We start from the raw sequence: 13,111 nt of genomic DNA, 5'->3' as shown, positions 1-13,111 counted from the left end.
GTGATGGGGGGGGGCCTCACACGGCAGCACCCGGCTGAGCCATCGGTTTCTTGTCAGCATTGCGGGGGGGGGACACCGGCTGTGACACCTGCCCCCGGCGCCGGCGGCGTGAATCGGCGGGGATATGGCACAGGGTTGGGTGTGACGGTGTCGTGCCCGCGGGTGGCAGCAGGCGCAAAGAGGGTGGGACGCGGTGGTGCCACGGTGCTGTGGGCATGGCATGGGTGCTGTGAGCATAGCATGGGCACTGTGGGCTTGCTGTGGGTGCTACGAGTATGGCGTGGGTGCTGTGAGCATGGGAATGGTGCTACAAGCATGGGATGGATGCTGTGAGCATGGCGTGGGTGCTACAAGCCTGGCACAGGTGCTATAAGCATGGTATTGGTGCTGCGAGCCTGGCATGTGTGGTGCAGGTCTGTTGTGGGTGCTGGGAGCCTGGCACAGGTGGGCGCAAGCCTTGTACGGGTGCTCCAAAGCATGGCAGGGGTGCTGCAAGGTGCAGCACGGACGCTATAAACCTGTTACGAGTGCTACCATTGTGGCACGGGTGCTGTCAGCCTGATATGGGTGGTACAAGCCTGGCATGGGTGCTGTGAGCCTGGCACGGGTGATTCCAACCTGGCATGGGTGCTGCGAGTGCGACACGGGTGCTGAGAGCCTGCTAAGGGTGCTACAAGGCTGGCAAGGGCGCTGCGAGTGTGGCACAGCTGGTCCTCACATAGCGCGGGCGCTGCAAGCCTGGTAGGGGTGCTGTGAGCCTGGCACGCGTGCTGCGAGGCTGGCGCGGGTACTTCGAGCCTGGCACGGGTGCTGTGAACCTGGCAGGGGGCCTTTGAGGCTGGCATGGCCGCCTGGCCCCCCCCCCAGGGCAGCTCCTCCCTCGCCGGCAGTGCCAGCCGCCTCCGAAAACCCCCGTGTCCTCTGGCCAGACCCACCCCCGGCGGGGTGACTCAGCCGGCGAAGCCTTTCCTTATATAACGCGGCGTCGCCGCCGTGCCGGGCGAGCGCCCGTCGAGCCTCCCCTGCCTCAGTTTCCCCTTTGCCGGGGCGTCACCACCGCTGCCACCACCGCCGCAGCCATGTGGATGGTGTCACCGCCGGTCGGTAAGTGTCACCTCGATGCCCCCAACACCGCTCAGCCCCTTCGCCAGGTGTCTTCCTACCCCCAAAAAAATTGCCATTTTGTGGGGTTTAATGGAAAAATAAGGGTCGTTGGCCGAGTGCTGCTCACTCGGCTCTGTGAATTGGGGCAGAAAAGCGTAAAAACAATGAGGCAGTCCCCCAAAAATAGGTTAATTCGGCACCTCCTCCAGCTGAATGTCCTTCTTCCCTCGACCCTGGGCAGGGTGAGACGCCCTGGGGGGCACAAGACACCTGTAACGCACATGGGGTCACCCGGGAAGAGCCAAAAGCACCTTTTATTCCCCCAGAAATAGTCATAAAAAGCACTGGCAGCGGCACAGGGCTGAGGAAGTCCCTCCTGCCGCAGCCCTTTGCTTTTGGGGCTAGAAACACCACAAATGGGCAAGTTCGGGCACCACGGCGATGCCTGGGTATTGTGATGCTCACCAGCGCCACGGGTAACTCCCCCCAGGGGCCTGATCCTGCCCAGTGCCGAGGAGGGTGGGGATGCTGACGGTGAGCCCCAAAACTGTCTGGTTTTGCCCCTTTTTTGCCTTTGGGGACCCCAAAACCCACTGGATTAGCCCCAACCAAGGAAAAGAAGTGGGGGATGACACAGGGCACGTGCTCAGCCCCGCCAAAAAGCCCACCAGATGTGGCAAAATCCAAGGTGGCGGAGCGACCGTCCCAGCGGGTCGAGGCGGGATTTTTCCATCCCCAGCCGCCCGGCTCAGCCCGTACCGGCGCCTCGGGGCGCGGTGTCCAAAGGTCATCCGTCCCACCGCCGGCACATGGATCCAACCACCGCAGCGGGATTCCCAAAACCAGGAATACATTTTAATTCCACGCAACCGAGGTGGATTTTGTTTGTTTTTGTTTTTTTTTTTTTACACCTCGGGAGCCGTTTTCAGCAGTGTTTTGCTGCAGGGACGGTGATGAGTTGGCCCGGGCTCAGCTGGGAGCGGGTAAAGGGGGGCGGCGAGGGGAGGGGGTGGCTTTTGTTTTGCTCTGACGTGCTGTTTTCTTTCAGATGAAGGATCTCACCAGCTTGCCTGGCTTTGGGACCACGGCAAAGGCAGGGTGCAAAGCCCACTAGTAGGACATGACCCTTAAATTCTTTCTCTAAAGCTTAGCTCTATAGGTATTTAAGATGAATAGAGCTTAAAACCGGGGTTGGCTTTTAGTCTAAGTTTGGGTTTGGATTTATTTTTTTCTCTTTTTTTAAAATTTTTGCAGTTCTTTTATTGGTTTATTTGGTTTTATTTTCACTTCTGGAGGGTAAAGAGGCAGGTCTTCCAAAAAAAACCAAAACCCAAAAAACCATCCAGCCACTTGCTGGGGGCTTCGGTTTGAGGAGGGGAAGAGCCAGCGAGGCTCTCGCCATCGGCAGCACCCCCCCCAAAATCTTCTCCGGCCCCTTCCCAGTGCTGGAGAGGGGGACAAAGCTCCCCAGCACCGACCTGCTACCTCGGGGAGGGTTTAAGTAACCCCCCGGTTGGAAAGCGGCCGTCGGTCCTGCCCTTCACCGCCCGCCTCGGCGGGTTGCAGGTATTTTCCAGTCCACGAAGAAGCTGTTCCTGAGCGAGCGGGCGGGCCGGGATCGGACGCTGGAATTCATCCGGAAAAACGCTGCTAACGGGCTCTCCGTGGCCAATCTGGTGGCGGGGCTCTCCTCCATCCTCTGCAGCCTCAACAGGTGGGGGAAAAAGGGGGAAACAGGGTGAAACAGGGGGGATTGTAAAAGGTGGGGGGGGTCACCCCAGTTTTGCCCTCTCCATCCTCCTTCCCCAGGCAATACCAGCACTCGTGCTGGCTGCTGCTCATAGGGTTTCTGCTCGATCTGGCCGACGGAGCGGTCGCCCGACAGCTCGACGCCTGCTCGGCGCTGGGTGAGTCCGTCCCGCCGCCCTGCGGACTGGCCAGCGGGTTCTCCCTGCCCCTGTTACCCCCCTGGCAGCTGCCCGCTCGCCACCCCCAGGTGCCAAACTGGATGATTTCGCCGACTTCACCACCTTCGGGCTGGCCACGGCGCTGCTGCTGCAGCCACAGGGTGTCCTGGACGGGCTACTGGCCATTACCTACGTGATGGCCGTATTCACTCGCCTGTGCTTCTTCTCCAGTGGTAAGCTGAGCATTTTGGGGGGCATCAAGGGGGTTTTTGGGAGTGATGTTCCCCCCCCACCTTGGCTGAACATGTGGCACCCAACAGGGATCCCCTTCACCTACCGGGGGCTGCCCTGTCCCTACGCCTCCTCACTGCTGGCGGGCACCTTCCTGCTGACGGGGGGGAACGTCACCCTGCTGCGCGTCACCGCCATCGTCATGACCCTCTTCATGGTCGATCAGGGTTTCTACCCCCACGACAAGGTGCTGGAGTCGCAGCTCTGGAAGAAACTGGTTTATGCTGGAGGTAAGGACGGGGACAAGGTAATTGACCCCACCCAGATGGCAGCAGAGGAAGAGGAAGGAGCAGATCCCAAAGGCTTTTCCCAATCCGCAGGGGTGGTGGCTGTCCTCTTCTCGCCGGCGGCGGTGGCTTCCGTCTATTGCCTTGCCTGGTCAACATCCTACATCGTTTTCCCCTTTGCCATCTGGAGCTGCAAAGCCTGACCCCTGCCTTCACCTAACACCTAGTAAAGCCTTCCTCTTCCTCCTCGCTCTCGGGTGCCATCTCCTCCATTGGGATCTCCCTTCACTCTTCTTGCTGAATCCGAGACGCGGCGGGAGCCCGTTTAGGAAAGAAAAGGGAAATAATTGAGCAGTAGGAAAGACTCCGCTTTGGCAGAGCCCCAAAACACCCTCCCCACACCCTGTCCCTTGTAGGGGGTGAGCAAACCCCCACCCCCAGTACAACAGCTGCACTCTGGAGACCTCCAAACCATTCCCTGTGTGGGAGAACGTGGAGTTTAGGGATCGCTCCCACCACACACTGTTAATTTATTATGAGGGGGAGGTTTACACCCCCAAAAATCCCAACTGTAGCAAGGATGCCCCCTCCCCAGGCGCAGGGGAAAGCTGCTGATCAAATCACCAGAGGGGTTTTGAAACCTGATTCACCAGCGGCGTTTTGGTATTTATTATTCTACCCATCGCTATAGGGAAATAATGTCTGTAATGTATTTTATTTCCGCCCCCCCGCCTTGGTGTTGGCTCGCTGGGGCACGGGAGGGAGGTGGACGGGGAAAGGAGGATTTGAAGCCAGCGATCCGACCTCTCTGGAAAGCTGGAGGATGCCGGACAATGGCAGCGGCTGGAAAGCGGAGGGCGTGTGGGTGGAGGAAGGAAGCGAAGGTCAAACCTTTCGCCGAGTGGCGGAGAGAAACACTTGGGGTCTCCGGGGAGGCTCCTGCGGCACAAGCAGCTGCGAGAGCTGGATACGGCCGTCGCCGTATCCCCGCCGGCAGCCTCGGGGAGCGGCCAAATCCAGGCTCCAGGAGGGCAGGACTGTTCCCCTTGGCAGGGAACCGGCAGGCCGCGGTCTCGCTTGGCGCAAGGAGGGCCGGAGCTGGCGACCCACGGTCACAGCTGCTCTGGCACCCGGCCCTATCCAGCCTCCCCCACGCCATTCCCACCCGGCACAGGGCCGGGACAGAGCCACCGGCACCGCTGAGGGACCAGGAGCCAGGGAAACGTGGAACCACCACAGATTTTATTTAAAAAAAAAAAAGCAGTTATTTGGTAATAAATAACAAAGGAGTTAGAAAAGGGGACAGACAGCAGATGGGGGGTGCCTGGGGTCAGTTCGGGGGGGCCGCACATGCTGCCTCACTCGCCGGAGGTCTGCATCTGCTTGCAGAAGGAGTCAAACTGCTGCTGCTCCAGCTCCGTCATCACTCGGTTGAGGGCGTAAATCTGTGCAAGGTGGGGGCAGAAAGAGGTGACCGGGGTGGGGGGGGAAGGTGACGGGGGCGGAGGGGGAGATTCGGCCGCAGTGTCGCAGTCGTCGTCACCCCGCAGTCGCTCACCTCCGCCCTCTGCCTCTGCTTCAGCTCCTGCTGGGCTGATTTCTGCTTAGCCTTCTCCAGGCGGGCCGCCGGCTCCCGGGGCTTCGGCCTCTCCTTCCGCCCGCCCCCGCTCGGCTCCATGGCTGGGGCGGTGGGGGGGGTCACCCCAGGGCCCCCCACTGCCCCTTCTGCCAGCCCCGCTACCCTGAGCCGCACGGCCAGCCTCCCACCCCCGCAGCTCTAGCCCTGCCCCACAACCCATAACCTAGGGCCAGCCTAGGGCTCCACAGTGTCCCCCCCCCGAGATACTGAGCTCCACCGGTGCCTCCTGCACCCCCAGACATCCCGAGCCCCACAGGTGCCCCCCGCACCCCCACAGACTCCCTAAGCCCCACAGCCTCCTCCCCATAACAATCCACACGTCCCCCAGCCCTCACCTGCCCCATCTCCCCACATTCCCCTCCTCACCCCCCACACCACCCTACACCCTACAAGCCCCCCAAGTCCCACACACCGCCGTCCCAGCACCCCTTCTCCATCCCCACAGTCCCCCCATACCCCACAGACCTCTGTGCCCCATAGCACCCCCCTCAGCCCCCCGTTCCCCACAGCCCCCCGTGCCCCATAGCCCTCCCAGACAATCCTGTCCCACAACCCCCTCTCCATCCCCACAGCCCCCCGTCAGCCCCCCACTCCTCTGTGCCCCATCGCCCCCCCTCAACCCCCCCAAGCCCCACAGCCCCCCTCAGCCCCCCGCAAGCCCTCCATGCCCCCCAGACAACCCTGTCCCACAACCCCTCTCCGGCCCCACAGACACCCCCCCCCCCCCCCCCCGCCGCTCCCCCGTACCGGCGGGGCCGTGCCCGGGCCAAGATGGCGGCGAGGCCCCGCCCCCAGCTGCTCAGCCTGCGGCGCACGCGCGGACGTGCCGCCTGCGCAGAGCCGCGCGCGCGCACCCCACACACACCGCGCATGCGCGGACAGCGGCCGCCGCGCGCCCAAGCGCAGCTAACGGAACGGCCATGGGTACAGCGCCGCCTGGCGGGCGGGCGGACCACCCGCCATTTCCGCCGTGCCCTGTACATCACATCGCACCCACCATCCACCACACCCCTCTGTGTCACACTCCCATATAGCCCACCCCCTATAGAGCCCTAACCCCGGATATTCCATCCCCTATACAGCATATCTCTCTCTATATAGTCCATCCCCTATATATAGCCCACCCCGTATACAGCCTGACACACCCACAGGGCCCTACAGCCCTGCTCTCCACCTCATATACACATATACATATACCTATATGGACATGTGTGTATATAAATATATATACATATATACACACATCCACTCCGTACGTATACCTCCCCCAGCCCAGCCCCTACACTTGGCCCAGCCCCATAGGCAGCATCCCCTACAGGGACCCCTCCTCGTCACGCTGGCGTCCCTGGGGCTGGGACAGCACGGCACAGCACGGCGCGGCACACCCTGGCACGGCGCAGTATGGCATGGTCCACTGCACATATACTGTGCAGCATATATGGGGTGGCACAGCACAGCACAGTATGGCGCGGCACGGCACAGCACGGCCGGTGTCACCGCACCCCCTTCTCTCCAGATCCGTTTATTGCAGCAGCCCGGCCCCCCCAGCCCGCGCCAGCCCCCCTGGAAGCACAGGACAGAGAGAAGGGGGGGTGACGAAGGGGCCAGATCCTGCCCAGCATTGGGGGCAGTTCCAGGGGCAGCATCAGCCCAAACCCCCACCAAACAGCGGGAGAACACCCGGGTTGGGGGGGACATGCCGCATCCCCAGGGCTAAATCCCTGCCCCCGCCCGTCCCCTCTGTCCCCCCCATTAGATGCGAACAGTGTTGATCCGGAGGGGTTGGACGTTCTTCCCATTGGCATGACTCTGCCCGGGGCTAAAATAAGAGCAGAGCTTGCCGGGAAACCTCTCCCGGAAGGTGTAGAGCCAGGACATGTCGTCGGCGTTGTAGAAGATGAGAAGCCCCTTGTCGTAGTCCAGGAAGACGCCCACCTTCTCCAACTTGCTTTTGACATTGAGCCTGGTCCAGGGCTCGGTGCAGGCGCTGTACTGGTTACCATCGTGCATGACGATGCAATAAAACCCTCGGCTGGGTTGGATTTGGATGCTGCCTTTGCGGGTGACGGCTTCGTGCGCCAAACCGATCATCCACTGGGTCTTCTCGGAGACAACCACCTCCCAGTAGTGGACCCCGCCGCCAAACGCCTCCGAACCCAAAACCGAGACCTCCACGTCGAAGCGTTTGGGGGAGTCCTGCAGCGGTTGGGGGTGCAGGTTGCCGTACGCCACGATGGTGCAGTCATCGGAGAGGATCAGGCGGTGGTGAGCGGTGCCAGGGTCCAGCGTCAGGGCTGCCGGCACTGGCGGGGAGGGGGGGGACGACACAAGATGGGGACAAAGTGGGTAACAAACGTCAACACGGCCCCCGGACCCAGAGGCTCTGCCCCACCGCTTTGCAAACCCCGCCACGCAGAGGTCACCAGCGCCGTCGCCATCCCTGGCCCTCACAGGGAACGCCCCCCCCGGATCCCGCAGCCGGCCCTCTCACCGGGATGAATATCCTGGAAAAGGGATTTCCAGATGGTGTACTGCAACGGCCCCATGTATTTGGAGGTGGGGAAGTCCTCGTAGGTCAGGTTGGTCTCATGGATCTTCCCCTTCAGCCTGTGAAGGAGAGATGATGGAGAACAGGGGGGACATGACTTGGAAGGACCCCGGTGTCGCCCCGGTGTCACCCACCTTTCGGAAAGGGAAGCGACGCCAGCTAAAAATACATGTTTGTCGGCTTCGGCCAAGCGCTCCTGGAGGATCTGGCTGCCCTCCTGCACCTTGCGGAGCTGCTGGCTGTAACGCTGGATCTTCTGCTCAATGTCGGTCAGCGTCCGCGCCGTGTCCGCCTCCAGCTCCTCCAGCATCGCCTTCTGCCGCTCCCGCAGCAGCCGGTGCAGCCGCTCAAAAGCCTCCCCAATAGTCACCCGCAGGCTCTTGGCTGAGGACTTTTGGGGTGCAGGGAGGGGTGTCAGGACCCCCCCAAACCTGCCCCGACCCCTCCATGAATCCATAATTCCCAACATAAACCCCTACAGCCCTGCGAACTCAAATGATTCTGGATGCTCCAACCATCCCAGGATGGATATTTGAGCCCACATCCCGACAGAAAACCTAAAAAACTCCCCCCGTCACTGTTGGGGATGGAGGGAAAGTTGAACCTCGCTGAAAGCTGCACCCCTGAGCAAGGAGAAGATAAATATAAAATAAAAATTAATTAGATAATTAAGATAAATAAAAGCAGCCCTGGAGGAAATAAAAGAGGGATGAGCAGCCTGACAGGTGGCTTCATCAACCTGCCGGTGGGTTTTGGGGTACCGGAGAAGGAAAAAATGGGGCAGACCCACGGAACTGGGGAGTTTGGGGGGTTTGGAGGTGCCGAACGGGGTCCAGCGAGGCTTGGAGGATATCAGGGGGCTGTTGGGGGCACAGCCGCATCCCTGCTCGTACCTTGGTCTCGGCCAGCTGCCGTTTGAGGAGGTGCAGGGCTTCGGTGTGGCCACGCTCGCTCTCCTGCAGCCCCTGGAGCTGCTCCTTCAGCTCCCGCTGGAAGATGGGAAGGAAAAAAAACCCATCAAATAGGGAATTTGGGGAAAAAAAGGGATGCCAGGAGGCAGCTCTCCTGCCAAAGCCCGGCTCGTGGGTGACTGCGGTCGTGGGAAAGGGGGTGCAGGGGCACAGGGATCCCATCCGGGGCAGAGCTGGGGGGTGGGAAGTGGCTTGGACGGGCCCTCCTTGGGGAGCAGCACAGCAGCTCCTGGGGGGGCCATGGGTTTGGGGGTCCCAAATGACCCCCAGGGTGGACAGACAGACAGATGGGCAAGGGGGAATCCCATGGGGGCAGCTGGATGTGTAGATGGTAGCGTTGGGTTGGCGGTTGGACCTGATGATCCTAGAGGTCTTCTCCAACCTTAATGATTCCATGATAAGAACATGTGAATCAATGGACAGACGGATGGGAGGAAGCCATGGGGCTGACCCCAATGGGGACAGAAAGGGTGTGAGGACAGGCAGATGGGAGCTAACACCAAGGGAAGAGGGGACAGATGGACAAAGGAGCTCAGAGCTCAGGGCAGGGGATCCCAGAGGGATGATGCTTCATGGCCAGGGACGGATGGAGGGACGGACACACCTGCAGCTCCTCAAAAGCGTCATCCACGTTGGTGACCTGGTGCTGCTCGTGCACAGCAGGCTCGTCACAGAAGAAGCAGACGACGGCACGGTCGGTGAGGCAGAAGAGCTTGACCTTCTCGTGGTCCTTGCAGGGGAAGGGGCTGCGCTGGGCGCCCAGGATGGCGTCCAAGGGGAAGGCGCTGTAACGCTCCACGATGTTGGCCAGCTTGAGGCTGGGGGCCAGGGTGGGTTCGGCGAAGGTTCGGCGGCACTCGGGGCAGTCGCGGGTGCCCTGGGGCTCCTGGCGCACCCAGTGCTCGGTGATGCACCGGCGGCAGAAGTAGTGCTCGCAGCCGAAGCTCACCGGGTCTTGGTAGATGCTCAGGCAGATGGAGCAGAGCAGCTCGTCCTTCAGGCTGCACGCCATGGCGCGGGGCCGGGCAGCGGCGGGGGGCAGGCGGCCGGGGGGGTCTGGGGGGGAATGGGAGGCTGGTAATGGAGGGGGGCGGGGAATGGGGGGGAACTGGGGGGTCTGACTGCAATGGGGGGGTGCAATGGGGGGAACTGGGGGGGTCAGGCTGAAATGGGGGGGTGCAATCAAGGGATCAGGGTGCAATGGGGGAAATTGGGGGGGTCAGGCTGAAATGGGGGGGTGCAATGGGAAGAATTGGGGTGTCAGGCTGCAATGATGGGGTGCAATGGGGGAATTAGGGGTCAGGCTGAAATGGGGGGTGCAATCAAGGGATCAGGGTGCAATGGGGAGAATTGGGGGGTCAGGCTGTAATGGGGGGTTGCAGTGGGGTAATTGCAGGGGTCAGGCTGCAATTGTGGGGTGCAATGGGGGAATTAGGGGTCAGGCTGAAATGGGGGGTGCAATCAAGGGATCAGGGTGCAATGGGGAGAATTGGGGGGTCAGGCTGTAATGGGGGGTTGCAGTGGGGTAATTGCAGGGGTCAGGCTGCAATTGTGGGGTGCAATGGGGGAATTAGGGGTCAGGCTGAAATGGGGGGTGCAATCAAGGGATCAGGGTGCAATGGGGAGAATTGGGGGGTCAGGCTGCAATGGGGGGTTGCAGTGGGGTAATTGCAGGGGTCAGGCTGCAATGATGGGGTGCAATGGGAGAATTAGGGGTCAGGCTGAAATGGGGGTGCAATGGGGGGAACTGGGGGGGTCAGGCTGAAATGGGGGGGTGCAATGGGGGGAATTGGGGTGGTCAGGCTGCAATGTCAGGGTGCAATGGCGGGGTTGCAGTGGGGGCAGTTGTGGTGGTCACAATGTGGGGAACTGGGGTGTCAGGCTGCAATGTGGGATGCAATGGTGGGAACTGGGGGGGGTCACAATTGGAGGGAACTGGGGGGGCCAGGCTGCAATGGGAGGCTGCAATGGGGGGAATTAGGGTGAAGCTCATATGAGAGAGCTGTAATGGAGCGGGCTGGGGGTGAAGCCGACACGGGGGAGCCCGGGGGTGGGGGCTGCACCGAGAGCACCCCAGGAAGCGGCTGCAACGGGGGGACGCGGGTTCGGCGCCGCCCCCCAACCCACACACACCCCCTCACCCCCCGCGGCAGGACCCCGGTTCGAGCCCGCTCCCCGCTCCGCGCCCCTCCGTGGCCCCGTGTTCGAGACCGGCCCCCGCCACCACCCCGGGTTCGAGGCCGCCCCCCGCAGCCGCCGGTGCCGCTGCCCTCACCCAGGCGGTGCCGGTGCCGGTGCCCGGGGCGGGGGCGGGGGGCGCAGCGATCCCGCCGCCGCCTCACAGCGCGCCCCGCCGCGACGGGCGGGGGGTGGGCGAGGAGGAGGGGGCGGCGCCGCGCGGCACTTCCTGCCCCCCCCCCCCCGGCGCGCACAGTGGTGCCGCCCCCGCCCCATTGTCCCCCGCGCGGCGCGGCCCACCGGCGCGCACCACCGCCCGCGCGGGGGGGGGGGGCGCTTAAAGGGGCCGCGGCGCTGGGACGGCCCCGGCGCCCTTCCCCGGGCTCCGCCGGAGGCTCCATGCCGACCCTCGGCCCCGCAGCCCGCTCCTCCCGCGGCGCCCCCACCCGTGTCCCGTCCCCCCCAGCTCCAGCCGTCTCTCTGTCAGCCGTCCCTGTTCACCCACCCAGCCCTCGGTCCGTTCCTCCGGCCGTCCGCCTGTCCCTCAGTCCCCCGTCCTGCGTTCTCCCCGTCCGCCCCTTAATCCCGCCATCCATCCTTCTGTCTGTCCATCCATCTGTCCATCCCTCTGTCCCTCCGTTCCTCTGTCCATCCCTCCGTCCATCCATCTGTCCGACTCCCCAGCTTCCTGTGCCCACCAGTGCTGCCCCCGTCCCCCCCGCCCCAGCAGAGCAACAGGCCACCCATGGGGACAAGGGACAGGGGCCACCACGGGTGACACTGGCACAGGTATTGCTGAGAAAACACCGGGTTTCCCCAAATTTTACTAATTCGGCCAAAAATCACACTGAGAGGAGTTGTGGGTGACGGGCTTCCGCTGTCCCCTCTGTGTCACTGGGATGCTCGGCTGCGGTGGGACCTTTGGGGTCCCATAGGGGCCTTTGGGGACCTGTGGGGACATTTTGGGGACCTTTTGGGGACTGGAGGGCTTTGCCAGCACCGGTTGTCCCACGACAAGGTTCCCCCACCACAAAAAAAAAGACCCTGGAGAACCCTGGGTTCCCCCCCAAGGGCCAGGCGAGACAGAGGACAGGTCCCCGCAAAACCCTGGGGTGGGGGGCAAGGGACCCTGGGGCCAGGAAGGTGGGGGCTGCACAGGGGCACATGGGGTGGGGGGGAAGCTGCATATTTCGGAGGCGGCGTGAACGCCTGGCCGGGAGCCAAAGGGAACAAACGCTTCGGCTTTCGCCGCCAAATCGCCCCGCTCCGGCTGCCGGCACCCCCCTTTCCTCCATCCCGCGCCCCCAGCATAACCTGGGGATCCCCCTGTATCCCTTCCCCTCTTTTGGGGAACAACTGCCCGCTTTGTTCCTCTTCCCGACAGGCCCAAAAAGCTTGGAAAAAGCCACCCCCCCTCCCCCCCCAAAAAATAAACCCACATGGGTTTAGGTTTGGTTTTTTTTCTCCTTGTTTTTCTGCATTAGGAATTCAGGTCTCGTCTCCCCTCTGGGACCCACCGGGGACCGAGGAACGGCTGAAATTAAATCATCAAAGCGCCGCGCCGGCGAGCAGAGATGGGGCCAGCTCTGCCAGAGGGAAAAATACAAACCCCTTTTTTCACCCCAAATCCAGCCCCGCTCAGATTCGGAGCTGGGGGGGTCCCATGCGGGGTCGTTAAGAGGTTATTATTGCATTTTTATGTTGAGCGTGTGGCCAAAATACCCGGGAAATTTAGGCGACTGCGAGCGTCGTCCCGCCGGACCATGCGGCCATCAGCCGGGATAGCCGACGCTTGTCCCGGCGGCTCGATAGGCAACGAAGGGAAACTGTGGGGCGGGTGTGTTTGGGCAAACAGGGAAATTAATCCCAGTTAATTAGTAAATTGGCTTAGTTACCTCCCAGTAACCCTGGTGCGAGCTGGCGGGGGCTCTGGCATGCCTTGATTCTGGGGTTTTTTGGGGTCTGCGGCCCCTTTCCTGCCCTGGCTCTGGCATGATGGGGGATGCCGGGATGGAGCGAGGGTCTGGGCGATGCAGCAAAGCATGGCGATGCACCCGCTGGGCAGGGAAAACCCAGCTCCTTCCCACGTGTGCCGCGTGTGCCGGCTCTGCCCGCAGGATGCCGGCGGGGAGGGAGGCCCCTGAGCCGCTGTGCTGGAATTTTCCCCCCGCCGCCGGATGAAACGGCGCTGCCGGCAGTACGGGCACGCCAGGACGTGCCCGCTTGGCTCTCAGCGTGCGTGCCTC

General features: G+C 62.4%; 3 protein-coding genes and 1 long non-coding RNA gene across 6 annotated transcripts; 2 read left to right on the top strand and 2 right to left on the bottom strand.

Annotated features, from left to right (window-relative positions):
* Nucleotides 1-952: 952 nt before the first annotated feature.
* On the top strand, nt 953-3,778 carry TMEM269 (transmembrane protein 269). 3 transcript variants are annotated; one of them, XM_075114188.1, is made up of 7 exons: nt 953-1,104; nt 2,153-2,197; nt 2,671-2,818; nt 2,914-3,011; nt 3,101-3,244; nt 3,332-3,532; nt 3,623-3,778. In XM_075114188.1, the coding sequence occupies exons 1-7, from the start codon at nt 1,080-1,082 to the stop codon at nt 3,730-3,732; spliced, it is 771 nt and encodes a 256-aa protein (XP_074970289.1). In that variant the 5' UTR covers nt 953-1,079; the 3' UTR covers nt 3,733-3,778. The 3 variants fall into 3 exon arrangements, with proteins under 3 accessions (XP_074970289.1, XP_074970288.1, XP_074970287.1); XM_075114187.1 differs by lacking the exon at nt 2,153-2,197; XM_075114186.1 differs by lacking the exons at nt 953-1,104; nt 2,153-2,197 and adding an exon at nt 1,615-1,978.
* Nucleotides 3,779-4,750: 972 nt separating this feature from the next.
* SVBP (small vasohibin binding protein) lies at nt 4,751-6,125 on the bottom strand. The gene is made up of 3 exons (XM_075114207.1): nt 5,916-6,125; nt 5,088-5,209; nt 4,751-4,974 (listed from the first exon to the last, which is right to left on the bottom strand). The coding sequence occupies exons 2-3, from the start codon at nt 5,205-5,207 to the stop codon at nt 4,888-4,890; spliced, it is 207 nt and encodes a 68-aa protein (XP_074970308.1). The 5' UTR covers nt 5,208-5,209; nt 5,916-6,125; the 3' UTR covers nt 4,751-4,887.
* A 466-nt stretch (nt 6,126-6,591) lies between these two features.
* Nucleotides 6,592-11,086, bottom strand: ERMAP (erythroblast membrane associated protein (Scianna blood group)). Its single transcript, XM_075114158.1, has 6 exons — nt 10,963-11,086; nt 9,292-9,743; nt 8,610-8,705; nt 7,851-8,107; nt 7,660-7,775; nt 6,592-7,471 (listed from the first exon to the last, which is right to left on the bottom strand). Exons 2-6 carry the CDS (start codon nt 9,697-9,699, stop codon nt 6,921-6,923), a joined length of 1,428 nt encoding a protein of 475 aa, XP_074970259.1. The 5' UTR covers nt 9,700-9,743; nt 10,963-11,086; the 3' UTR covers nt 6,592-6,920.
* A 40-nt stretch (nt 11,087-11,126) lies between these two features.
* On the top strand, nt 11,127-12,558 carry LOC142066592 (uncharacterized). The gene is made up of 2 exons (XR_012663744.1): nt 11,127-11,654; nt 12,350-12,558. It is a non-coding gene; the product is annotated as an uncharacterized LOC142066592 (long non-coding RNA).
* The last annotated feature ends 553 nt before the right edge of the window (nt 12,559-13,111 follow it).

Source organism: Phalacrocorax aristotelis, chromosome 19, assembly GCF_949628215.1.
Source record: "Phalacrocorax aristotelis chromosome 19, bGulAri2.1, whole genome shotgun sequence".
Classification (NCBI taxonomy): domain Eukaryota; kingdom Metazoa; phylum Chordata; class Aves; order Suliformes; family Phalacrocoracidae; genus Phalacrocorax; species Phalacrocorax aristotelis.
Note: the sequence above shows the minus strand (reverse complement) of the source record. Positions and strands in the feature narration are given on the sequence as shown.

Bases quoted from the DNA above. Each gene is read 5' to 3' on its own strand.
- ERMAP (XM_075114158.1), bottom strand. From the start codon at position 9,699: ATGGCGTGCAGCCTGAAGGACGAGCTGCTCTGCTCCATCTGCCTGAGC. The intron at 8,706-9,291 runs GTGTGTCCGTCC...CCCATCTTCCAG, and splicing joins ACGCTTTTGAGGAGCTGCAG to CGGGAGCTGAAGGAGCAGCT. The intron at 8,108-8,609 runs GTACGAGCAGGG...GCACCCCAAAAG, and splicing joins GGCAGCTGGCCGAGACCAAG to TCCTCAGCCAAGAGCCTGCG.
- SVBP (XM_075114207.1), bottom strand. From the start codon at position 5,207: ATGGAGCCGAGCGGGGGCGGGCGGAAGGAGAGGCCGAAGCCCCGGGAG. The intron at 4,975-5,087 runs GTGAGCGACTGC...CACCTTGCACAG, and splicing joins AGCAGAGGCAGAGGGCGGAG to ATTTACGCCCTCAACCGAGT.
- TMEM269 (XM_075114186.1), top strand. From the start codon at position 1,630: ATGCTGACGGTGAGCCCCAAAACTGTCTGGTTTTGCCCCTTTTTTGCC. The intron at 2,819-2,913 runs GTGGGGGAAAAA...CTCCTTCCCCAG, and splicing joins ATCCTCTGCAGCCTCAACAG to GCAATACCAGCACTCGTGCT. The intron at 3,533-3,622 runs GTAAGGACGGGG...CCCAATCCGCAG, and splicing joins GAAACTGGTTTATGCTGGAG to GGGTGGTGGCTGTCCTCTTC.